Source organism: Pleurodeles waltl, chromosome 1_1, assembly GCF_031143425.1.
Source record: "Pleurodeles waltl isolate 20211129_DDA chromosome 1_1, aPleWal1.hap1.20221129, whole genome shotgun sequence".
NCBI classification, from domain to species: Eukaryota; Metazoa; Chordata; class Amphibia; order Caudata; family Salamandridae; genus Pleurodeles; species Pleurodeles waltl.
In genome coordinates this window covers 133,630,578-133,657,145 of record NC_090436.1, presented here as the reverse complement: position 1 = coordinate 133,657,145, position 26,568 = coordinate 133,630,578, and the positions used below count along the sequence as shown (strand labels likewise).

At 49.5% G+C, this 26,568-nt stretch overlaps 1 protein-coding gene across 1 annotated transcript in view; it reads right to left on the bottom strand.

Annotated features, from left to right (window-relative positions):
* Window positions 1-26,568, bottom strand: part of KATNAL2 (katanin catalytic subunit A1 like 2) — a 266,628-nt gene that overhangs the window by 159,526 nt on the left and 80,534 nt on the right. The window contains exon 3 of the mRNA XM_069218894.1: window positions 1,566-1,732. Within this exon, the coding sequence (XP_069074995.1) occupies window positions 1,566-1,732 (167 nt within the window). The remainder of the gene's footprint in view (window positions 1-1,565; window positions 1,733-26,568) is intronic.

Sequence of the window (26,568 nt, the reverse complement as noted above, 5' to 3'; positions counted from 1 at the left end):
TTTCTTTCCCTCCATAAAAAAAGATTAACTGTATCAGTTTTTTATGAGTAAAAGGGGTAGGGGTGGCCAGCACAGACATCCGTCTGAGCCTCCACCCCTAAAATGACCCTTACAGTCTTTCTGCCGCCTCTCCCCCTGAGGGGGACAGATAAGAGGACCATGCCTCAAATATGCCCCCGGGGGAGGGGAGGTGAAAAGTAAAAAAAAAAAACACCAGACAATATATTGTTTTATTAGTATAAGGGCTAAGGGCACCCTGCCCAAACATCGGCCAAGCCTCCAAACCCAAATGACCCAAACAGGCTTCCTGACCTGCAAGGGCAGATAGGAGAACTTTACCTCCAATATACCCCCTGGGAGAAAGCTCACTAAACACTAGGGAATCTGCTTTATTGCAATAAGGGGTGGGCAGCCTGCCCAGATATTGGTCAGAGCCCCCAACCCCTAAATGACCTCAACAGTCTTTTTACCCCTCGGGGGGAGGGTGATAGGAGAAAATTACCTCCAATCTGCCCCCTCCCCTGGGTAGTCAGGAAGCCCAGTAGATGCCAGGGAGGTGTTTTTTTTTTTAATTACGCAAAGGGGTGGGAGACACATTCATCCCCATCAATTACTAAAACAACCGGATTGGGGGCAGAAAAACATAGAAAAAGGACTCGCGCACACGCACTACAGGAGTAATTCAAACTTTCTTTTCTTACTTAGCCTGAGATACATCCTGCTCTGGTTCTGCCTTATGCATCACACCTGGATTGAGCTCCTTTGACCTAGCCATGGTTCCAAATACTGCAGAATGGCAGGCCCTACATACACATTCATAGTATGATTGACAACGCAGAGATTGTTATACAGGTGTGTGCTAAATGGCGCCTGTTTTACAAGCATGCACTGTCAATCACAATCCAGGTGAAATGCAGGGTCCACCATTTGTTATGGAGTGAGGATGTAGAGTGATTTCAGGTTCTACTTCTCTAGCAGAACACTAATGTACTATTGTGAAGACAAAACTGTGTATGTGCAATGGACTGAGCATCGATTACCAACACTTCATACCTACATACAGCTGGACTTTTTCCTTCTGTCACTCAATTGTTTTAGAGATGTGGAGATATCGAGTTGGTGCAACAAGAGTCAGAATGATGGATAAATGTTATGGCGACCAGCACCCAGAAGGCCACGAAGTGAACCGTGGACATACCAAGAAATAAGTGCTACCACCAAATGTATCACAATGGTGAGAATATGGATCATGTCAATATGACTAAAAAGGGGATGATAATGTCATCTAGGCATTACGTAAACCTACGGGTTGTTGTCGTTATCACTTTCTTTTACTGCATTACGAAAAAAGGAAACTACACCAAACAGATTTCAAAAGCACCATATAATGAACACACAATAAGGCGATAGAATCACGATTTTCTAGAAATGTACTACTGTTAAACTTTGCACCTTTGACACATTGTGTTTACTGCTTAATTTAATACATGCTCATTTAGAGTTACAACTTGCAAAAAATAGATAGAATGAAAAGTAATTTGAGAAACGTGACTAAATCTACATACCGCTATCCAACACCTTTTTGGTAACTTTGGGGTATTTCTGGAACTTTATGTAATAGTAACTTTCATACTCCATTAAAATAGTCTCAAGATCAATATTGTCACAAACTTCGAAGCGTCTTAAACCCATTTTCGTCTCTTGTTCCAGAGCTTGTGCAGTGTTGGAATACCTGGAAATTGACACAAGCAAGGAATTAGAAGAAAGCGGATGAAAAAGTGAGTCACAACTATATACAAGATCTCTGTAATGTGGTGCAATTTGGCAGCTCATATTAGCAGCTATTATCGTAACTAAACGGTCATAAAAGCATGGAACAAAAGAACCATTAGATATAATCTGCTTTGCTGCTCTTGTTGGATCCAATGATTCCTTCTTCCCCCTTTAGTCAAGTGACTGAGGGCTCAATCAAACATAACTAGAGTGCATTTCGTGGCAGCCACCCTTTTAATCCTACGAAACATATGGAGTCATATGCCAGGCCCCTCTCCATGCAATACTGTAGCTTCTTCCTATCACAAGCAATAGGTGGGCAGCCACACACGCTTCAAAGCATCACCATCACTGCACAACACAGGACCGGCATACCTCAACCACCGCCTCACCTTCTACGTACCCAACAGACATCTCCTTTTCTCTCAGCTTCCCTTCGCAGCCATCCCCAAGATCTGGAAAAGCACAGCAGGTGGAAGATCCTTCTCCTACCTCCAGTCCGGACATGGAACACGCTACCTCTCAAGCTCAGGCAGACTGCATCACTGAAGCGGTTCAGGAAGGACCTCAAGACATGGCTCTTCAACTGAGCAGCACGCCCACAAACATCGCCCTGAGACCCTATAGGTGATTAGCCGTGCTCTATAATTCTCAGATTGATAGGCTGACCATGCCATAACAGGGATATTCGTTAAACTGTTAGTAATCGTGGCCATGAATAATCCCCCGCAGCGCTTATTAGAAATGGAGTCTTTGGTTGGCAGTCAGGTTACCCCCTGTCCAAGCAAGGCACGAGCAGTAGGCTTAGCTTCGGAGTGCTAGGTGTAAAGTATTTGTACCAACACACACAGTAACTTAATGAAAACACTACAAAATGACACAACACAAGTTTAGAAAAATAGAGAATATTTATCTAAACAAAACAAGACCAAAACAACAAAAATCCACAATACAAAAGTCAAGTTATCAATTAAAAAACAAAAAAGACTCTTCATGTAGTTTTAAACACATACTAACACTGTTAGCTTGAAAATGTACCTTGGGTGCGTCAAAAATAACCCTGCAAGGGCGAGTGTGCGTCAAAAAGGGCTTGCGATGTGTCGATTTCACTCACGAGTGAGACCTTCCGTCGGGTCGGGCGCATCGTTTCTTCTCTCCGCAGGAGAGCGATGGGTTGATCTGGTCAGCACTCTCGGGTCCGGGCAGGCCTTGCGTTGTTTTTACACGCCCAGCGGTGTTTGCGTCAGAAATCCACCCGCATGATGATCCGAAAACCACGCAGCACGGGTTGCGATCTCACCAGCCTCCGTCAGCGATGCTGCGCGGCATTTCTCCAGTTCCATGCGTCGATTCTTCGGTGGCGGTACAGGCGAGCGTCGATTTTCAGCCGCAAAGCTGGCGGCGCATCCATTTTCCAGCCGCAGATCAGAGTTACGCAGATCTTTTCCCCGCACGGCGTTCTGTGCATGGATTTCTTCCTCTTAGACTGCCAGCTTCTCCTTTCAGGGTCCCACGAACTGAATAAGCACCACAGGGCAGAGCAGGACTCTCTCCAGAGACTCCAGGTGCTGGCAGAGAGAAGTCTTTGCTGTCCCTGAGACTTCAAACAACAGGAAGCAAGCTCTAAATCAAGCCCTTGGAGATCTTCACAAGATGGAAGGCACACAAAGTCCAGTCTTTGCCCTCTTACTCTGGCAGAAGTAGCAACTGCAGGATAGCTCCACAAAGCACAGTCACAGGCAGGGCAGCTCTTCTTCCTCAGCACTTCAGCTCTTCTCCAGGCAGAGGTTCTTCTTGGTTTCCAGAAGTGTTCTAAAGTCTGTGGCTTTGGGTGCCATTCTTATACCCAATTTCTCCTTTGAAGTAGGCCTACTTCAAAGCAAAGTGTCTCTTGAATGTCAAATCCTGCCTTGCCCAGGCCAGGCTCCAGACACTCACCAGGGGGTTGGAGACTGCACTGTGTGAGGGCAGGCACAGCCCTTTCAGGTGTGAGTGACGACTCCTCACCTCCCTCCTAGCACAGATGGCTCATCAGGAAATGCAGACTACACCCCAGCTCCCTTTGTGTCACTGTCTAGTGTGATGTTCAAACAGCCCAACTGTCAAACTGACCCAGAGAGGGAATCCACAAACAGGCAGTCACAGAAATGGTAAAAGCAAGAAAATGCTCACCTTCTAAAAGTGGCATTTTCAAACACACAATCTTAAAATCAACTTTACTAAAAGATGTATTTTTTAATTGTGAGCTCAGAGAACCCAAACTCCACATGTCCATCCGCTCCCAAAGGGAATCTACACTTTAATCAGATTTAAAGGTAGCCCCCATGTTAACCTATGAGAGGGACAGGCCTTGCAACAGTGAAAAACGAATTTAGCAGTATTTTACTGTCAGGACATATAAAACACATTACCAAATGTCCTACCGGAACCATACACTGCACCCTGCCCTTGGGGCTACCTAGGGCTTATCTTAGGGGTGCCTTACATGTAAGAAAAGGGAAGGTTTAGGCCTGGCAAGTGGGTACACTTGCCAATTCGAATTTACAGTTAAAACTGCACAGACACTGCAGTGGCAGGTCTGAGACATGATTACAGAGCTACTTATGTGGGTGGCACAACCAGTGCTGCAGGCCCACTAGTAGCATTTGATTTACAGGCCCTGGGTACCTCTAGTGCACTGTACTAGGGACTTACTGATAAATCAAATATGCCAATCATGGATAAACCAATTACATACACTCTCTGTAAAGGAGCACTTGCACTTTAGCACTGGTTAGCAGTGGTAAAGAGTACAAAAACAGCAAAATCAGAATGCAGCACACATCAACAACCTAGGAAACAGAGGCAAAAAGTTAAGGGAGACCACGCCAAGGATGAAAAGTCGAACACGTGTCCCTCCCCCCCCCCCAAGCTGAAAGTGGGGAGCAAGTACCCAACCTCATGGGAATTGTCATCACTAAGGCGGAAGAACCTGGACAGACCATCAGGACTGGCGTGTTCTGTACCAGGACGGTGTTCCACCGTAAAGTCCATCCCCTGTAGGGAAATGGACCACCTCAACAGTTTTGGATTCTCACCCCTCATCTGCATTAACCATCTGAGGGGCCTGTGGTCGGTCTGAACTCAGAAGTGAGTCCCTAACAAGTAGGATATTAGCGTCTTCAGTGCCCAGACCACAGCAAATGCTTCTATGGCACTCCACCTACGTTCCCTGAGAAGTAACCTCCTGCTAATGAAAGCTACGGGTTGAGCTAGGCCCTCTTAATTAGCCTGTGAGAGTACTGCTCCAATACCATGCTTTGAGGCATCTGTTTGCACAACAAACTCCTTGAAGTAGTCACGTGCCTCCAGCACAGTTGCTGTGCACATGGCAGTCTTCAGGGCATCAAAAGCGTTCTGGAAAGCCTCTGTCCAGATCACCTTCCTGGGTTGCTTCTTCGAAGTCAACACAGTCAAGGGGGTAACAATGGCACCATTCCTCTTGACAAACCTCCTGTAGTATCCTGTATGACCTAAGAAGGCTCTCACTTCAGTCTGGGTCTTGGGGGTTTCCCAAGCCAGAATCGCATCAATCTTTGGCTGCAGGGGTGCCACCTAGCCACTCCCCACCTGGTGTCCTAAGTACACCACAGAACCCTGCCCTATTTGGCACTTGCTCACCTTAATAATGAGGCCTGCCTTCTGCAGGGCCTCTAACCCTCTCCAGATGTGTTGCAGGTGTTCCTCCCATGTGGAACTAAACACCACAATGTCATCCAGGCAGGCGGCACTGAACTCATCCAGCCCAGCCAACACCTGGTTGACCAACCTCTGAAAGGTGGCAGGGGCATTCTTCATCCCAAATGGCATGACTTTAAATTGAAAGTGTCCATCTGGGGTAGAGAATGCTGACCTCTCCTTGGCCCCCTCAGTTAAGGCAATCTGCCAGTACCCAGATGTTAAGTCAAACGTACTAAGGTACTTGGCAGCTCCTAACCGGTCAATGAGCTAATCAGCTCGGGGGATGGGGTGTGCGTCAGTCTTGCTGACCGCATTGAGTCCCCGGTAGTCCACACAGAACCTGAGTTCTGGAGTGGCACCAGGTGCAGCAGCCTTTGGGACCAATACCACTGGGCTGGCCCAAGGACTGCTGGAGTGCTCAATAACCTATAGGGTAAGCATTTAAGATATTCCATCCTTATCCCTGACCCTGTCAGTCACCCTGTAAACTTTTTGTTCAATAGGTGTACTGTCCCCAGTGTCCACATCAAGTGTGCACAAGTGTGTGACTCCTGGAATCAGGGAAAAAAGTGAGGCAAACTGTCCCAACACGTGGCGACAGTCACCTTGCAGCTCCGCAGTCAGGGAGGGGGAGAGGATCACTCCCTCCACAGACCCATCTTTTTCTCCTGAAGACAGGAGGTCAGGTAGAGGCTCACTCTCCTCCTCCACCCCATCATCTGTCGCAAGGAGCATGTACAGTTCAGTCTCCTCAAAGTGAGGTTTGAGGCGGCTGACATGCAGGACCCTTAAAGGGTTCCTTGGAGACTGCAAGTCAACCAGGTAGGTGACTTCGCTCTTGCGCTCCACCACCTCAAATGGCCCAGTCCACTTATCCTGGAGCGCCCTTGGCTCAACTGGCACCATTACCCACACTTTCTGACCAGGTTGGAACTCGACCAGAATGGCATTCCGGTCGTACAACCGTTTCATATCCTCCTGGCTTGCTTCTAGGTTCTCCTGAGCGAGACTCCTGAAGCAGGCAGTCTGGTTTCTCAAAGCCAGCATGTAGCTAAATACATCCTGAGGGGGGTTTACTAGGAGCTTTCTCCAAAGCTTCCTTCACCAGACTCAAAGTTCCCCTCAAAAGTTGGCCATAGATGAGCTCAAAGGGACTACACCCAAGTCCCTTTTGAGGCACCTCCCTGTAAGCGAACAGAAGGCATGGCAAGAGGACCTCCCACTTCCGCCTCAAGGGCTCTGACATGCCCTGCTTGAATCATGCCTTTCAAAGTACAGTTGAATGTCTCAACCAGACCATTACTTTGGGGGTGGTAAGGTGTGGTGAACTTGTAGGTCACCCCACACACTTTCCACAGAGACTTCATATACGTGGAGATGAAGTTGGTACCCCTATCAGATACCACTTCCTTGGGGAACCCCATGTGGGTAAAAACCCCCATCAGTGTACGACCCACCACAGGGAAAGTAACTGACCTCAGAGGAATGGCTTCTGGGTACCGGTGGCGTGGTCCGCCAAGACCAGGATGAGCCTGTTGCCCAAGGCTGTCTTGGGGTCCAGAGGCCCCACAATGTCAATAATTACCCTCTCAAAGAGAGTACTAACCACAGGTAAAGGTTGGCGGGGAGTCTTACATTTCCCCCCACTCTTGCCACCTGCCTGACAAGTTGGGCAAGACCTACAGTGTGCAGCAGAATGCTTGTGCATCTGGGGCCAATAGAAGTGGGAGACAAGTCTCTTATAGGTCTTGTCCTGCCCCAGATGTCCTTCCAAAGGCACATCATGAGCCAACCCTAGTAGGAAGGCCCTGAAGCACTGGGCTACCACCAGCATACCAGCTGACCCAGGCTCAGGAACCTTAGGCTCACTATAAAGGAGGCCATCCTCCCAATAGATCAGGTGAGTACTGGGCTCCTCGCCAGCCGCCTGGGCTGCAGCATGCTGCCCCAGTCCTTCTGGATTAGGGCAAGTTCTCTGTGCTTCACAGAATGCCTCCCTGGTGGGTCCCCCTTCTTGCTGCCACTGCAACAGCTCAGGGACCTCCCCCAGTTCAGCCACCTGTTCCACTGTAGACTCCGGGGCGTCACCCTCAGGCTCCACCTCCTCCCGGACCGTGGGAACTTCTGTGCCGGTTTCCCACACCCCCTGCCCTTCCTCTTCTTGGCAGTCCCCTGGGCCACTGTTTCAGGCTCCAGGGGCTCTTGACTACCCTGAAAGGCTGCCATTGACTGGGTGGATACGCATACCCACCCAGGCAGACCCAACATCTCCAAGTGAGACCTGTGTTCCACCTCCTTCCAAGGGGAATCCTCCAGGTCACTGCCTAGCAAACAATCATCAGGCATGGTTGGACTCACAGCTACCTTCCAGGAACCTGGGACCCCTCCCCCCCCCCATTCAAAGGGAACCTGCGCCACTCTGCACAGGCACTTTGAGTTGTCCACTGCAACTACTTGGTGAAGTACCTGGGGATCTATCTGCTCTTCAGACACCAGGTGACCCCTCACTGTAGACACACTGGCTCCTGTGTCTCTCAGAGCCTCCACCCTCTGTCCATTGATAGTCACCCACTGCCTGTACTTCTTAGTGTTCTCAGGCATGGGGGTTCTCTGGACCATCTCACTGTCCCCTAGTGAGACAAGGGTAATCTCAGCTGGCTCCCACCCACCTGGAACCAACTCCTCCCCAAGCGCTATACTGGCCAAACCCTGGGACAACGCACCAGTGGGTGCCGGTGTACTTTTGGGGCACTTGGGGTCCCCCCTCACATGACCCACTTGGTCACATGCATAGCATTTACGTGGGGGACCACCTGCCACTGGCTTCCCTTTGGAGAACCATGGCTTCTTCTCACTGGGGGTTGGGAATCCTTACCCTGGGAATCAGTTTGGGGCCCTTTAGAGAACTCCCCCTGTTTACCCTTACCCCACCCCCTTTCTTCTGAGAGGGACCCTGCCCACCCTTGGCGTGGTCTCCCCAATACCTCTTTTGGACCCTGGTGCTCTCCCAGCGGTCCATTTCCTGTGCAAGCTTCCTGGGATCAGTCAGGTTGCTGTCAATCAGGTGCTGGTGCAGCTCTGGAAAACATAAACTGTACAAGTGCTCCAAAGCAATCAGATTGTAAATTCCCTCATACGTAGTTACCTTACTGCCCTTCACCCAACCATCCAGTGACCTCCCATAAGAATCAACACATTCCAACCATGTTTGGGATTCCTTCTTCTTGTAGGACCTAAACTTATCCTTATACTGCTCAGGGGTGAGACCATATCGTGTGAGTAGGGCAACCTTCATGATAGTGTAGGTGAGATTCTGAGCATCCCCTAAGGCTGTCAGTGTATCCCTCCCCTCTACCTCAAAGTGCTTCCACAGACCCTCACCCCCAATGAGCTTCAGGGTCCAGATTCATGTGGGAGCAGACTCATATCCCTTGAACCACAAGTATATGTACCTTGGGTGCGTCAAAAATAAACCCGCACGGGTGAGTGTGCATCAATTTCACTCACAAGCGAGATCTTGCGCCGTTTCTCCTTTCGTCGGGTCGGGCGTGTAGTTTCTTCTCTCTGCAGGAGAGCGATGTGTCGATCCGGTCAGCACTCTCGGGTCCGGGCAGGCCTTGCATTGTTTTTAAAACGCCCAGCGGTGTTTGCGTTGGAAATCCAGCCGCACGATGATCCAAAAACCACGCAGCGCGGGTTGCGATCTCACCAGCCTCCGTCAGCGATGCTGCGCGTCATTTCTCCAGCTCCGTGCATCGATTCTTCAGTCATGATACAAGCGAGCGTCGATTTTCAGCCGAAAAGCCGGCGGCGCGTCAATTTTCCAGCCGCAGATCGGAGTCGCGTCAATCTTTTCCCCGCATGGTGTTGTGTGGGTGGATTTCTTCCTCTTAGGCTGCCAGTTTCTCCTTTCAGGGTCCCAGGAACTGAATGGGCACCACAGGGCAGAGTAGGAGTCTCTCCAGAGACTCCAGGTGCTGGCAGAGAGAAGTCTTTGCTGTCCCTGAGACTTCAAACAACAGGAGGCAAGCTCTAAATCAAGCACTCGGCAATCTTCACAAGATGGAAGGCACACAAAGTCCAGTTTTTGCCCTCTTACTTTGAGAGAAGCAGCAACTGCAGGATAGCTCCACAAAGCACAGTCACAGGCAGGGCAGCTCTTCAGCTCTTCTCCAGGAAGAGGTTCCTCTTGGTTACCAGAAGTGTTCTAAAGTCTGTGGTTTTGGGTGTCTTTCTTATACCAAACTTCTCCTTTGAAGTAGGCCTACTTCAAAGGAAAGTCTCTCTTGAATGGGAAATCCTGCCTTGCCCAGGCCAGGCCCCAGACACTCACCAGGGGGTGGAGACTGCATTGTGTGAGGGCAGGCACAGCCCTTTCAGGTGTGAGTGACCACTACTCCCCTCACTCCTAGCACAGATGGCTCATCAGGGAATGCAGATTACACCCCAGCTCCCTTTGTGCCACTGTCTTATGTGAGGTGCAACCAGCCCAATTGTCAAACTGACCCAGAGAGGGAATCCACAAACAAGCAGAGTCACAGAAATGGCATAAGCAAGAAAATGCTCACTTTCTAAAAGTGGCATTTTCAAACACACAATCTTAAAATCAACTTTACTAAAAGATTTATTTTTTAATTATGAGCTCGGAGACCCCAAACTCCACATGTCCATCTGCTCTCAAAAGGAATCCACACTTTAATCAGATTTAAAGGTAGACCCCATGTTAACCTATGAGAGGGACAGGCCTTGCAACAGTGAAAAACAAATGTAGCAGTATTTCACTGTCAGGACATATAAAACACATTACTATATGTCCTACCTTAACCATACACTGCATCCTGCCCTTGGGGCTACCTAGGGCCTATCTTAGGGATGCCTTACATGTAAGAAAATGGAAGGTTTAGGCCTGGCAAGTGGGTACAATGGCCAAGTCGAATTTACAGTTAAAACTGCACATACAGACACTGCAGTGGCAGGTCTGAGACATGATTACAGAGCTACTTATGGGGGTGGCACAACCAGTGCTGCAGGCCCACTAGTAGCATTTGATTTACAGGCCCTGGGTACCTCTAGTGCACTGTACTAGGGACTTACTAATAAATCAAATATGCCAATCATGGATAAACCAATTACATATACATTTTGTAAAGGAGCACTTGCACTTTAGCACTGGTTAGCAGTGGTAAAGTGCCCAGAGTAATCCTAGCATGTGTCCATAATTTTGGGCTGAAAGAAAGTATACTGCAAAAGGCGCGCAATCTCCCACAGGTCCTTTTTAGAGGACATCAGCTTCAACTATACCAGGACCTTTCGGTTCGGACTTTGCAAAGACGGCGTGAGTTTAAACCCATCACAGAGCACCTGCGCGAGCAGGCGGTGTCCTACTCGTGGGGCCATCCGTTCCGCCTTGTTTTTCACTGGGAGGATCAGCTTCACCAGGTAAAGTCAATATCGGAGGCTAACCGGATCCTGGGCTTGGAGGATGACGCCCCTGCTTCGGGTCCGAGGTTGGGTTCAACCGACGGCGACCGTCCACGCTGGCGGAGGAAAGAAAGGAGAAAGAAACAGCAACGTCCGACCGCGTTGGAGCAGATCTTGGAGCGTCAGTCGGCACTGAGCAGTGTGGCAGCCGGGACAAGTGCCTAAACGAAGAGCGATGGGGACCCTCTGGTAGGCTCCGGGCCGTTGGCCACGGTCCTGTGGCTGAGTGAAGGGGTCTGGGCGGCGGAGCCGGCAGACTCGGTGGAGAAACATGTGTGGTTCTACAGCCCAGCTGAGACTTTTACCTCTTAGGAAGTGGGAGAGAGGACTTTGTTGGTATAGGCACCTGTTGTGCATTTTGGTTATTTGTTTGTATGCTTCCCTGCGAGCTTGGTCATGAATGGTTTCGGAGGTTTGGCCATATGAGCTGGAGCGGCAGGGGTCCGGTTCTGGATCATGGCCCCTCCGTAGAGCTTCTTCCCACCTGAACAACTGCTTTCCTGTGCTGTATGACAGTTAGGTGTCTTAGCTTAAATGTCCATGGGCTGAATAATCTGACTAAGCGTTTAGCGATTTTGTCAGGTCTGAAGATATCTGGGTGTCACATATGCTTACTGCAGGAGACACACTTGTTGCATAAGGACACATATCGCATGCGCTCAAGGTGGTTCCCCAGGCTGATTTGGTCCTCAGCAACTACAAAGCATGCAGGCGTAGCGATATTGCTTTCCAGGACTTTCTCTGGGGAGATAGTGGGGAGGATACATGAAGTACAAGGCAGATTCCTGGCCATTAGAATAAAACTTGGGGCCTACTCTTTTACTATCGCCTCTCTTTACGCTCAGAATGCCCAACAAGAGACATTCCTGAGACAGGTGATCTCCCCAACTCTTAGTTCACCAGATAGTGCCATTTTAGTGGGGGGAGATTTTAACTTGGTGATGGACAATGAGCTCGACCACTCTGGCCAACGCTTTGGACAAACCAGGGCCTTATCGGAGGTGGGGCGTCAGTGGCTGGCTGATTGTGGGTTGGTGGATATCTGGAGAAGGTTGAACCCTATGCTCCGAGATTACTCCTTTTACTCGGCGGCAACCAAGACATACGCTCGGCTTGATTTTTTCCTGGTCTCGCAGGAATTTGTCTCCCGGGTCCGGGAGGCCACGATTGAACCCAGAGCTCTGGCTGATCATGCCCCAATTACCGTGGAGATCACAGTAGGGGTGGGACCAGTGGGTACCCCGAGTTGGCGTCTTAGAGATTCCCTGCTCCAGAGTGAGACAACGGTAGAGTCACTTCGACGTGTGATCGCGGACTACCTTAGTTTTAATGATGATGGTAGCACTTCAACGGAGATAGTATGGGAGGCTATGAAGGCAGTGATGCGGGGCGAGGTGATGGCGCTGTCCACGAGGGATAACAAGGCAAGGAGGGAGATAAGGGAGGAGCTGGAGCAGAGGGTGGCTATGCTGGAGCGCGCCCACAAGACTACTGGTGCGCCTCGAATCTGGCGGGAGTTGGAGAGAGTGCGGCAACAGCTGAAGAGGCTAGACTGGGATAGGGCTGAGTACTCAATAGCGAGACTCAAGCACAAATTCTATGTTGGGAGCAATAGGTGCGGGAAGTTATTGGCACACCAGTTACGAGCACAGCGTGCAGCATCGGCGATAAAACTGATTCACTCTTCTTCTGGAATAGCGGCGGGTACGAGTGATCAGATTGCAGAGGCTTTTGCGGAGTTCTACCGGGGCCTATATGCGGCTGATGAGGGAGATCCCGAGGCTTTGGATTCATTCTTAGAGGGCATAGCAATCACGCCTCTTGGTGAGAAGGAGGCGTTGCTGTTGGACCAGCCGATAAGGCTGGAAGAGGTTATTTCGGCAATTTCCCGACTAAAAGCTGGGAAGTCCCCTGGCCCTGATGGGTTTACGGCCCTATTCTATAAGACTTTTTGCGCAGAACTTGCTCCGCTGTTGGTGCGTCTTTTTAACTCCTTTCGGACGACAGGAGCCCTGACACCTAGCATGCTGGATGCGACTATTGTAGTCATACATAAACCAGGTAAAGACCCAGAGGAGTGTGTGCCTCATATAGACCGATCTCTCTCCTGAATATAGATGCCAAGTTGTTTACTGGCATTCTTGCTTCCCGCCTTAATTTTTATATACCGGGTCTCATCGACCCGGATCAATCGGGTTTTATACCAAACCGACAATGCGGTGACAATACGAAACGGCTCCTGCACCTGTTGGATAAAACGGATTGCTCCCGTAGGGAGGCGCTCTTTCTCTCTATAGATGCTGAAAAAGCATTTGATAGGGTTCATTGGCCCTATCTCTTTAAAGTGTTGGAGCGATTCGGGCTGGGACCCGTTTTCAGGTCCTGGATCAGCTGCATTTATCGGTCGCCCAGGGCGGCGGTTCGAGTTAATGGGGTGCTCTCCCTGCCTTTCCCGGTCGGACGCGGGACCAGACAGGGATGCCCGCTTTCTCCCCTCTTATTTGTGCTATATATGGAGCCCCTTGCGCAGAGATTGCGGGATAGTCCCTTGGTTTCCGGGGTGAGGTTTGGCGGAGACCACCATCTCGTCACCCTCTATGCGGATGATGTGATCCTTACCCTGGCGGAGCCTGCGACCTCACTGCCAGCGCTCATGGAGATAATAGTTGAGTTTGGTCGGGTTTCGGGATTCCGAGTTAATATGCAGAAGTCTCAGGTTCTCGGCTTGTCGGTGAGACCGGATCATGAGGCAGACTTGAGATCTAGCTACCCTTTTCTCTGGTCGTCCTTGAGTCTTCCCTATTTAGGAGTTGAGCTAGCGACCTCGGCCGCTAAGACAGCGATCCGGAAATATGCGACGCTGGTTTGTGAAGTTCAGCGAGATCTTGAATCATGGGGGAGGCATAAACTGTCTTGGCTGGGTAGGGTAGCGGCGGTGAAGATGACTATCTTGCCGCGCATTCTCTATGTATTTCAGGTGCTTCCGCTAAGCACTCCCCCGAGAACGATAGCTACTCTTCAATCGGCGATTCTGATATTTATATGGGAGGGGCGACCGGCGCGGTTATCACAACGGATGCTGTACCGTACTAAGAGTGGGGGAGGTTTAGCGATCCCTTGCCTACAGCAATACTTTCAGGCGACACAGCTGCGTTTTCTTTTGGAGTGGAATCGCCCGCTCACTGAGAAACACTGGTGCTTCATGGACCAGGCTGTAGCGGGCTCGCATATATGGAAAGGAGCCATGGCTCAGACGCCGACATAGGGCAACCGGACTTTATTCCTCCCCAATTACGGGGGCCACACTGCGCGCATGGGATGCTGTGGCTAGTCGATCCGGCTTGACGTCCTTCCCATCCCCGATGACTCCCATAGGCGCAAATCCAGACTTTGAGCCCGGGCTTCGGCTGGAGGCCCTGAGACGCTGGCACGAGGGGAGCTGTAAAAGGGTGGGGTGTCTCTTTGACGAACAGGGGGTCTTGTCTTTTGAACAGATGAGGGAAACGTATGGCTTGACGGAGGCTGATAGATTGATGTATTATCAGATACAGCACTGGGCACTGCAGCCAGCAAACAGAGTGTTGATAGATAGACCTCTTACGCCATTCGAGAAATGGCTCCTGTTAAAGAAAGACAATAAGGGAGTCATCTCAGAACTTTATCAGCTCTTACAGGGGGACCAGCACCCGCCTCAGAATAGAGGACAGCTGCGATCGGGGAGAGGGAGATCTCGGACGAGGAGTGGGACAGTATTTTCTACAGAATACATCACACAGCCTATAATGCAGCGGGATGGAGACGTCATACAAGGTGGCCTCCTACTGGTACTACACCCCAGCGCGTATACACACATGGGATCCTGCACGGGTACACTTGTGCATCTGCTTTGGCACTGTCCCAAACTTCATCGCTACTGGGAGGGCATTATAGACGAGATAGACACAGCGTTTCACACTAAGATCCCCAGATTTCCTTCATACATCTTGCTGGGGCTGCCTAATCCCCTTACCTTTCCCTTGAAGTCGCTGAGAGGGAGACAGATGGCTCTAGCACTCAACGCAGCCCTAAAACTGATCTTAACCATGTGGGGTACGGATAGGGTCCCGACACGTAATGCGTGGCTCCAGAAACTCTGGTTTATTCTTGCCATGGAGAAACTCACATTGGCCTCGCAGCAGCAGACGGGGGAATGGAGTGAACTATGGAAGCCATTTCTGCAGTTTCTATCTGCAGAATTCACGGAGTTGACATGCCCAGCTTACTTGAGAGTCCTGAGGCTGACTTTAACCATGACTAGAATGCTTGATTTAGAAACGTCAGAGGGCTAAGAGGCGGTGGGAGGAAGGTTGGAATGATGGAGGGACAGGAAGAGGATATGGTCGGGGTGGGGGAGCATTGTTAATATGTTTCATTCTACATGTATGTTTGTTTGGTCCTTATTCACGAGACTCGCAGTCTGGAAGATTTTTAGATGCGCCCCACACGCTAATTCTATTACCAAAGAGAGGTTTGTCTTGAAGCTCCTTCGAGCAAATTTAGAGTTAGCCTAGAAGATTTCGGTCAGTGGACTTGGAGCTTCTGATGCAGAGATATATACCATCTATAGCACTGTGATGTATTGTATTTGCATTTCATATTTGTATCTATATGTTTTTGTGCTTCTAAAATAATAAACAGATCTGATCCATAAAGTGCCCAGACTAACAAAAACAGCTAAATCAGAGTCCAGCACACATCAACAACCTGGGAAACAGAGGCAAAAAGTTAAGGGAGACCACGCCAAGGATGAAAAGTCTAACAGCCGTGCTCTATAATTCTCTGATTGATTGGTTGACCATGCCATAACAGGGATATTAGTTAAACTGTTAGAAGTCGTGGCCATGAATAATCCCCAGCAGCGCTTATGATCATTTAAGGTTGGGTACAAGCCAACTGGTTAAAACTCAGTGCAAACAAGTTTGGTCTTTGCTGGAGAAGACAGGTAAGACCTGAAACACCCTGCCCCTCAAGCACACTTTGGCTTACAATTCTTGCTATAGTTAGCTTCATTTTAGATGAACCTACCCCAGTGCCCACATCAGTTTCTGAGGTAAACAAAACCTTCATCGTCATCTTGGAAAAAGAGCTCTTCATGAGAGTTCAACTTAACTCAGCAGCACACTCATGTATACTTTCACCTCAGTGTTTCATGCAAAGTTATCCACAGCTCCCTGCTACGAACAGAATCACTAGCTAAAGCCATAATTCATTCAAGACTTAATAAGGCCATTTTTTTTTTTTTATATGGCTGATTAATTAAATAACGACAGAACATCTAGGAGTCTCCGGCTTGGTTAATCTCAGCTGTTGCAAAAAGAGGGCCATTAAGTGCAGCCAAAGGTCTTTACTTAAAGGCTTTGTGCAAAATGCTTCCTTGTCTCTATGTTGTAGCAATATGTTTTATTTCAGAAATTGAGGGATGTTCACCCAAAGAAACCTATCTATGTCTTGCTTTACTCTCAAAGGATCCCTGCCTGATCCGTCCGACGTTTAGGAGGCAGTAAAATACTGAGCTGTCTGAAAACATTGTGATCCAGTCTTAATGCTTGTGTAGTCAATGCAGACGTTTTTTAGGAGTTAATTAATTAAAGCAATTCCTGTCGTTTTATGCGTTGTACACCCGATAACATGATAAACTCAAACCCTTGTTTATTGCATGCAATATAATTTGACTCAATTACAACAAAGGCACACAGTGGACCACTTTCAACGTGAGCATACAAGGAAGTGGCAAGATAAGTAACTTTGGCAGATTTTACTCAGTACCAAATATTGCATTTATTTACTGTACAATTCCAAGGTGATTATTGTTACTGGATAGTTGGGTAAAGCACTTATGTGGCTCACAGTGCTCAAATATGTCTAATGTTTTGTAGACTGAAGTGGTCTGGAAAGTGTGTGTGTCTGTGTTTTTGTAGACTAAACCATACTGGAAAGTGTGTGTGTGTTTTTGTAGACTGAAGCATACTGGAGTGTGTGTGTGTGTGTGTTTTTTTGTAGACTGAAGCATACTGGAGTGTGTGTGTGTGTGTGTGTGTGTGTTTCCTTGTTTGCATTATCCTAAGCAGCACGTCATTGCCTTCTCAGAACATAATTGGTTGGTGAGCTTGCTTTCATAAGTGTTTGTGATTTCTGTGTTTACATTGAGATCAAAGTACGTTGATAGAGATCAAAGTTGAGTATGAGGCAACCTGTGGAGACTCGTGCTAAGGATGAGCAGGTTGATGGTATCAGATTTATTACAGGGTAGATGGGCAGATGTTGCCGCCACAGAAGGTTTGTAAATGCAGGTTCAGAAGTTGCTTCTGCAGCACTACTCAAAGGCCAGAGGCAGGAATGGTTTACGGCTTCTCAGGCGGAGAGCGCACTATTCACTCTCACTGTTGTGTGTTGCTAAACTGTAATGACCAGGTCAACCAGACTGACAAGTTGCGATGCTGTTGTTCAATAGAGCAGTCTACTGGTAATAGATGATGATTTCAGACACAATGGAAAAGTGTTGTGGAAAAGGAGTACCCAGGATGTAATGGCAAGGAAGCCTGAGGTTGTGGGTGTAGCAGCAATCAACAAGCTTTGGAAGTAGAATTGATTCAAACATTGTGGACATCCAAGTGCCTTCCTCCTGGTCCGATCTGTTGGATAGTTGTGTGTGATTCACCATTTGGCAGCTGTGATCTGGTAAGATTAATTTCCATATAGGACCTACAGATAAACACTGGATCGTAGGTAAATAGTGGGCCCAGATGTTATAGGAGTTTCAAGGAAGTTAAGAAAAGGGGTGAGGAATCCACCCTTGGTTCTGACAGAGTTTGCTTAAGGTAGAGGTAAACCCCAGTACCAAGACTGATACGGCTGTGTCAGATGGGCAAGGGTGAGATTTCCATCATTTTGGTTTAACTGTGGCATGAGGGTGCAGATCGAGAAGATCAGCGGCCTTGAAGCGGGTTGGGAGGCAAGATCAGAGTTCTTGGACTGTTTCAGATCTTATCTCTGTATAAATAATTTAGGCTGTGGCCCAGAGAACAGAAGTGTTGAATTGCAGTACAGGTATAACATAGGCCATATGATTACATTCTGAATAGAATTCAGATTACTTATGGAAACCTGTTTACTCATTGTTGAAGGGATGAAAAGAATAAATAAAGGACACTGGTTCTTCTCTAAGGATGTTAGACAAGGTATGTGGATTTAGTCTCATAGAATCAGGTATTAATGCATGCACAGAATCAAACTGTGCACTTCTCACAGTATGGATATGTTTCTACTAGTACTCTGAATGCATTCTAGTATATGAAATTCTACAGTCCTACCACTCAAACTTGTAAAGTTATCACTGTCAAATTCACCAGCACTGAACAAATGGCGGTATGTATCTGTCCTAATTGTATTTTATGGATCAAATCTGTTTATTGGTATTTCCAATTATAAACATCACATAGGCAACGCATCAAAATACTACAATTATGTTGATATACAGCATGCTCCATGCGCAATGATAGAAAACCTAAATACAACTTCAACTTTGTTTCCCCGCGGCTGGCGTGTCATACAACAATCAAGCGATCCCAGGCCTCGTACCAATGTAATCTTGGCCCTACATCTACATCTCTACTGCACATTCGCTCCCATTCACTCAATTCAACTTGAGAACCCTCAAATAGGCCGGACATGTCAATTCTGTGAACTCTACAGACAGTATTTGTAAGAATGGTTGCCAAAGTTCCTTAAAGTCCCCACTGCGCTGCTGTGAAGTCAAAGTAAGCTTTTCCATAGCGAGGATAACCCACAGCTTATGGAGCCATGATGTTACTGTCGAGATCTTGTCAGTCCCCCCACACGGTTAATAGCAGCTGTAGTGCCGCATTTAATGCCAAGGCCATCTGCCGTCCTTTCAATGGCACGAGCAGTGAGCGGGTTAGGCAGGCCAAGCAAAGTGTACGCAGGAAATCTGAAGATCTGAGTATCAAACGTCGTGTCAATAATGTCTAATATATTCTCCCAGTACTGATGAAGCTTAGGGCAATGCCATAGTAAGTGGACAAGCGACCCCCCACCCCCACACCTCCTCCAACAAAAGCGGGACTTAGTGGGATCCCAAGCATGAATCCTTGCCGGGGTGCAGTACCAATAGGAGGCCACTTTATAGGCTGTCTCTGTACCTGCCGCATTGTAAGACATGTGGTGTGTCCTGTAAAAGATGCTATCCCACACCTCATCAGAGAGCTCCCTCTCTAGTTCCTTCCCCCACCTCAGCTGACCCTTAGTCTTAGGCGAGAGGGCCTCCCCCCGCAGGAGAATGTAGAGCTCCGAAATCACCCGCTTATCAACCTTTTTCATGAGAATCCATTTTTCAAACGGTGTTAACGGCCTATCTATTAATGCTCTGTTGGCTGGTAGCAGGGCCCAGTGTTGTATTTGATAATACATCATCCTGTCCGCCTCGGTTAAGCCATACGTCTCAATCATCTGGTCAAAAGGAATCACCCCCTGCTCATCAAAAAGATATCCCACCCTTTTACAGCCCCCTTCATGCCACCGACTCAGTGCCTCCGATTGAAGGACCGCACCAAAATCAGGGTTCTCACCTAGGGGGGTCATTGGGGACGGGAAAGTCGTCAAGCCCATTCTGCTAGCCACCCCGTCCCACACCTTCATCGACACTTCCGTGACCGGGGATACGTACAGCCCCCGCGCCACGTGATGGCGCCTAAGCCAGGGCTCCTTCCATATATGGGAGCCCGCCACCGCCTGATCCATGTAGCACCAATGTTTCTCTGAAGACGGGTGACTCCATTCCAATAGGAAACGCAATTGTGCTGCCCGAAAGTATCGTAGAAGGCAGGGGACCGCCAATCCTCCCTCCTGCTTAGGGCGATATAACACCCGTCGTGGTAGCCGCGTCGATTTCCCTTCCCAGATAAATCTAAGAACCACTGTTTGAAGGGTTGCTATAGTTCGTGGCAGGGGTTCTACCAGAAGTGCCTAAAACACGTACAGTACGCGTGGTAGTATAGTCATCTTCACTGCCGCCACCCTACCCAACCAAGACAGTTTAAGTCTCCCCAGGTCTCTAAGTGTCGCTGCACCTCCCGAGTCAATTTCGTATAATTCAATGTCGCCGTACGAGCGACCGTGGACCCTAACTCAACCTCTAAGTACGGGAGCTTTGAGGAAGACCATATAAAGTGGAATCGGGCCTTCAAATCTCTTTCATGCTCGGCACTGATAAACCTGCTCATGGCCTGCGACTTTAGCATATTTATCCGGAACCCCGAGACACGTCCAAATTCCTCTAGTATACCCATTAGAGCAGGCAGTGAGATCGCGGGTTCCGCCAAAGTAAGAATCACGTCATCCGCGTATAATGATATGATATGCTCATCTCCCCCAAACTTCACGCCCGTAATCCGAGGGTTATCCTGAAGCCGCTGCACCATGGGCTCCATATAAAGCGCAAACAAGAGGAGCGAAAGCGGGCACCCCTGCCGGGTCCCTCTTTGAATTGAGAATGGCAACGAGAGCGTCCCATTAACTCGGACCGCCGCCCGAGGCGCCTGATAGATACAGCGGATCCATGCCATAAAACCCGGGCCCAGCCCAAAGCGCTCTAGCACCCTGAACAGGTATGGCCAATGAACCCTATTGAACGCCTTTTCGGCATCGATAGAGAGGAAGAGCGCCTCCCCACGTGAGCGATCAGTTTTATCCAAGAGATGAAGCAGTCACTTGGTGTCATCACTACACTGCCTATGCGGTATAAATCCCGCTTGATCGGGATCCACAAGGCCCGGCATGTAATAATTGAGACGGTGTGCCAGTATGCCAGTGAACAGTTTGGCATCAATATTCAAGAGGGAGATAGGCCTGTATGAGGCGCACTCCTCGGGGTCCCTGGCATCCAACATGCTAGATGTGAGAGCCCCCGTATGTCGAAAGGAATTAAAGAGCCGCACTAAAACGGGTACAAGTTCCATACAGAAGGTCTTATAAAAAAGTGCGGAGAAACCATCGGGCCCGTTGACTTCCCGGCCTGCAAGCGCGCAATAGCTGATATGACCTCTTCCGCCCTTATAGGTTGATCTAACGAAGTCGCCTCCCTCTCGGTCAAGGAAGTAATTGCTATACCCTCTAGAAAGGCCTCCGGAGTTGAATCACCGGGCTCCTCTGCCCCATATAGTTCCCGATAGAATTCCGCAAAGGCCTCCGCAATTTGGTCGCTCGTGCGCGCTTCCGCTCCCGAGGGAGAGCAAACCATTTTTATCATTGACGCCGCTCGCTGCGCTCGCAGCCGATGTGCCAGTAGCTTCCCACATTTATTACTTCCTATGTAGTACTTATGCTTAAGGCGAGCTACCGCATACTCTGCCCTGTCCCAGTCCAACCTCCTCAACTGCTTCCTTACTTTCTCAAGCTCTCGCCATATTCTCGGTGCACCGGTGTGCTTATGTGAACGCTCCAACACCCTCACTCGCTGTTCTAAATCCTCTCTGAGTAGTCTCCTTGCTTTATTATCCCTAGCAGACAGCGACATCACCTCACCCCTCACCACAGCCTTCAGTGTCTCCCACAGTGTCGCCATGCAAGTAGTCCCGTCGTCATTAAGGCTAAGGTAGTCTATTATTGCCCTACGAATCGCCTCTACTGTTGCACCATTCTGAAGCATTGAGTCCCTGAATCGCCAACCCATTGCACCCACGCGCTCCATGTTCATGTGAACCTCGACTGTAACCGGGGCATGATCCGACAGGGCTCGAGGCTCACTCACTGACTCCCTGACCCGGGGAAGAAACTCCTGCGAGGCCAAGAAAAGGTCCAGCCTAGCGTATGTCGAAGTCGCTGCCGAGTAAAATGAGTAGTCTCTTAACGTGGGGTGCGCCCTCCTCCACACATCCTCCAGGCCACACTGACGACCAGCCACTGTCATTGACCCTGTCTGCCCATACCGGTGACCAGAACGATCCAGATCACCATCCATCACCAGGTTAAAATCGCCCCCCACCAGGATAGCACCGTCAGGGGATTGCAGCAGCGGGGTCAAAGCCTGTTTTAGGAAGATTTCCTGCTGGGAATTAGGCGCGTAGAGGGAAGCGATGGTGAAGGAAAAAAAAACCAGTCTCATTCTCATAGCTAAAAGCCTCCCTTGTACCTCATGAAGCTTTGTCACCACTTCCCCAGGGAATGAGCGCGCTAATAGTATCGCCACCCCCGCGTGCTTTGAGGGAGCCGAGGACCAGAACTGCCTACGATAAGTATCTTTTGGGACCAGGTGTGTCTCCTGCAGCAGGCATATGTGACTCCCCGATCTCTCTAAGGCGGACAGGATGGCTAGCTTCTTGGTAGGATTATGGAGTCCACGGACATTCAAGCTTATACATTTAATAATCATATCCTAAAATGAGGGCAGCATGCAAGAAGAAAGGGAGCTCGCAAGAAAAACACCCCCGTGACAAAATCTACACCACCTACAGCACCAAGGCCTGAGAGTATCTTCACAAAAAAGCCAGCATCGCAGGGGAACCCAACAACATTCAAACAATACGCACAACAGGTGCGCACAACACAGAAGTCCTCAAACATCTATCTTCACGAGGAAAAGTCTCCACAGGGCAGTAGAACCATCCATGTTTGGTAGACCAGGTCCATCGCCGCCGCTGCCCGACCCTCTTCAACAGCCAACATGCCGTTAACGTCAAGGCCCACCGCAGTTCGGGAAACCCCCCTCCCCCCCTTCTCTAAGCTGAAGTTCCGGCGGCCACACTGTTCAAAACAGATTCCCTCTCCGACCTCAGCTCCGAAGCCGTTGGGCGATGCAGTTTCCTTCTTTCCTCCTTTCGCCGCCATCGCAGAGGACCCCCCACAGGCAAGGTCGCCTTCTCGCTCGCTTCCTGGCATATATCCTCCAGACCCAGGATCCGACTTGCTTCCGAAACGGATTTCACCTGCCGGAGCTGCTCCTCCCAGCAGAAGACCAGTCAAAACGGGTGGCCCCAAGAGTAAGACACATTGTGCCCCCGCAAGTGCTCCGTAATCGGTCTAAATTCTCTCCGCCTTTGCAAGGTCCGCACAGAGAGGTCGTGGAATAGTTGGAGCTCATGACCTCTAAAGAGTACCTGCTGAAGATTGCGAGCCCGCGGTAGGATCTTTTCTTTAAGAACAAAATTGTGGAGACAGGCCAGAATATCCGGGGGGCGGTGTCCATGGCCACCAGCGCGGCCAACACGATGAACTCTATCCAGGTCTATCTCTTGAGTCTCGTCCGGGCCAAGCAGAGAGCGAAACAGGCCCACCACATAGTCCCCAATGTCCTCCTTTTCCGCCCCCACCGGAGCCCCTCTGATGCGAATATTTTGTCTTGAGCGGTTTTCCAAATCCTCGACCGCTGACTGGAGGAGATCCTGCTGCTCTCAGAGGCGGATTACCTCCTGCTGCAGGCCCGCCACCTCTTCACCACGTGGAATCTCAGCATCTTCCAGCTGCGAAACTCGCTCTCCCAAGGAGGTAACCTCTCCTCGCAACTCCTTCACCTCCTGGGATATGTCCCTACGCAGCTCCTGAATGTCGCTCCGAAGCGAATCAAACAGGGAAGTCAAAAAGCCCTTCGTGACCGGTGAACCCTCATCTGGATCCATCTCCGTCCGACCCTCCAGGGGTCTAGTCGCCGGTGAGTCCTCCGCCATATCACCCGATGTCAGACGGGGCCCTGTCAGCATTTCTCTTACTGAGCGCTCTCACTTGGATCTGGACGCCGCCATAGCTCACGGGCCCAGTCTCGGTACACCGGATCAGCCCCACAAGTCTCTCCAAAAGCTCCGTCTGGGACAGATCACCAGGTGTCGCCGCGTCAGAGACTGCGCCTGGACCTAGCACACGGCAGCCCCCACCTGCGAAGCTTTGCTGTTATAGCCTCTGCCTCCTCATGCAAGGGCCCGCACTTACTTATACTCCTTGTGGGTGAGTATAGCAACCTCGGGGCAAAGCGACAACCTCCCGTCTTCGCCCGGAACTTTAGGCCTCTCCTCCGTCCCGCAGAAGCCCGCTAAGGTGGGGGGTGCCAACCTGCAGCCCCCGACCGGATCCTGTATGGGGGGGCGCCCTCCGCGCCCAAGGCGCTCGCAGATCCTGGGGTCTAGGCCCCCACTGAGGTCCCGCTACCCGCGGGGCCCAAAACAAGCCCTCTAGGCCTTCGGCTCCTCCGGCGCCGGGCCCAGTAAGCCGCCGGAGGACGGCCCACCTCGCGACCCAGGCCGCCGCCCAAGCCGCTTCACGGCCCCGGCCGCATTTCGGGGCCGGCCGCTCCTCTCCCAGCGGGAGCAGTGTGACACGCCTCGGAGCCTCTGTCGGGCGGCCAACAGCCCACGGAAGCGCCCGTCGCTTCGGGGGAGCCTCAGGGCGTCCCCCCGCCGGGCCAGTCAGCGGTGTTCCGGGCCAGGGCGGCGGAGCTCGGACAGGCACGTCCTAGCGCGCCGCCATCTTGGCCACGCCCCCCCAATTGTATTTTAATGTTATAGTTTGCATACTTTTAGTTTACTTGTTTTTTTACAGTTTGTAATGATTTTTGGTCTCTGTGCAATGCCACAATGCATTCAGTTTAGGATGCTTATTGGAAAGATTTTGAATAAAATAAATCTCTCACAACATTGTAGTTTCAATTGAATTTGCATGATTGGTTAGGAAGGGTGGTAGAGCATACAGTACACACCACTAACCTAAATGGAAGATGAATGTTGCATAAAACCCTTCTGACGTTTAATAATTGCACTGGCATGTACATTTTTCTTTGCGGTTACATTATTATCGATAATTCCATACCTCTTTGTAGATGTCAGTTTCAATGAGCTGTGCACACAATATGTTATTAAGAATACTGGAACGGCAAGGGGGCGTGGCCTGCCAGTGATGGAGTGAGCTAGATATGGGGCGGGCAGAAGCGGAGCGTGTGAGGCAGGTCAGCGGGTGGGTGCCTGAAATTGGTTTTACTACACTGGGGCCAGCCCCGAGAGCCTGCAGTGAGCAGGTGAGAGCTGTTGTGGCAGTGGAAGCAATGGAGCTGCAGCTGGGGCTCAGGGGTGGTTTGGAGCTGGGGCAGTTATTACATTTAAGATGCTATGATAGGGCATCTCTATTTGTCCTAGTTGTACTTTGATCACATTAAGTTTAGCACTGCATTAGTAAGTGATGCCAGTTCAGAGTTTTAAGTGCCTGTATGTTCAGTGACTGTTTTTTCAGCTTTAAATCTAATATCTGCAGCTATTTTTTCACAACAGACGGAGTACCTTTTATTTAAGAAGGAGGTTAAGGGCACGCTGGTAGCTAAATCATAGTTGGCAAATTTTAAAACTGACTTACCATCTCATTTTCTTTTCTATTGGCTCATGAGCTCAGGTCCTGGTGAGCAGCAAAAACCAACATACCTCCCCCTTATGTTCCTCTGCCTCATAGGCATCATCACTCCCACTTGTTGTGGTGACTTAGGTCCTGGCCTCAGTTCAGGAAGGACCTTAAGGCCTGGCTCTTCGACTGTATCTTGAGGACCTAACCCACAGCGCCTTGAGACCCAACTGGTGAGTAGCACGCTTCAAAAATGTTGATTGATTGATTGGCCTCCACAACAGTACTCATGGGATCAGTGGCGCAGCCAGACTTCCTCCTTCAGCTGTAGCAGACTGGAAGATTTGATCGGATGATCTCATCCTGCATTCAACTTCTGAGGCAAGCACCCTGTCCTGCAGTGGCCAAGCCTACTACTCTCCACTCACTTTAATGCAGCGAGTAGACCAGAGGTGCACCGTCTCCCTTTTCTGCTACTATAACCCAGCCTGCAGCAAATTTCATCACTTGACACAACACTCAGAGGTTGGGGGGGGGAGTGGTTGGGGGGAGGAAACAAGCCACTCCTATTCCATGGTCGGATCATTTTTTGGTGGAATTGCACAATCACGGGGTCCTACTCCCTCCGTATCCCTTGCCAAATCCAGTACCTATAGAAACTGGAAAAATTTAGATATTAAGACTCTGAATTTAATGTTGAAAAAAACCCTACCATCGATTACGAGTATAAGAGATGACGGGGTTATCCGTGATTGGCTAACCTCTGCAATTGATGTATGTCTTCCTCTATCTAATAAAAAGAATAAACAGGGCTACCAGCATCCTCCCGCCCCTTGGTTCTCAGAAATACTCAAAATAGAAAAAACTAAGTGCAAGAACTTGGAAAGGAAATGGCGTAAAAACTATGATCCTGACCGGAAATCCACTTACAAACTAGCCCTTCTTAACTATCACCGACTATGTAACATCGCGCGTACCGAGCATGCCACAGAGATTATTTTACAATCTCAGAATTGCCCCAAAGTGCTGTTTGAAGTAGTTAAGGAACTTTCTGGTGATTCCCGCTTATCTAAGCCCCCTGATCTTGACCCTAAAAAATGCAACGATCTGGCAAATTTCTTTGTGGATAAAATTGACAAAATTTATTCTGAATTCCACAACGACTCTAACAATCCCAGCACTAGTATTAAACCTCAATCCAACCACCTTTTATCTTTTCCTATCACT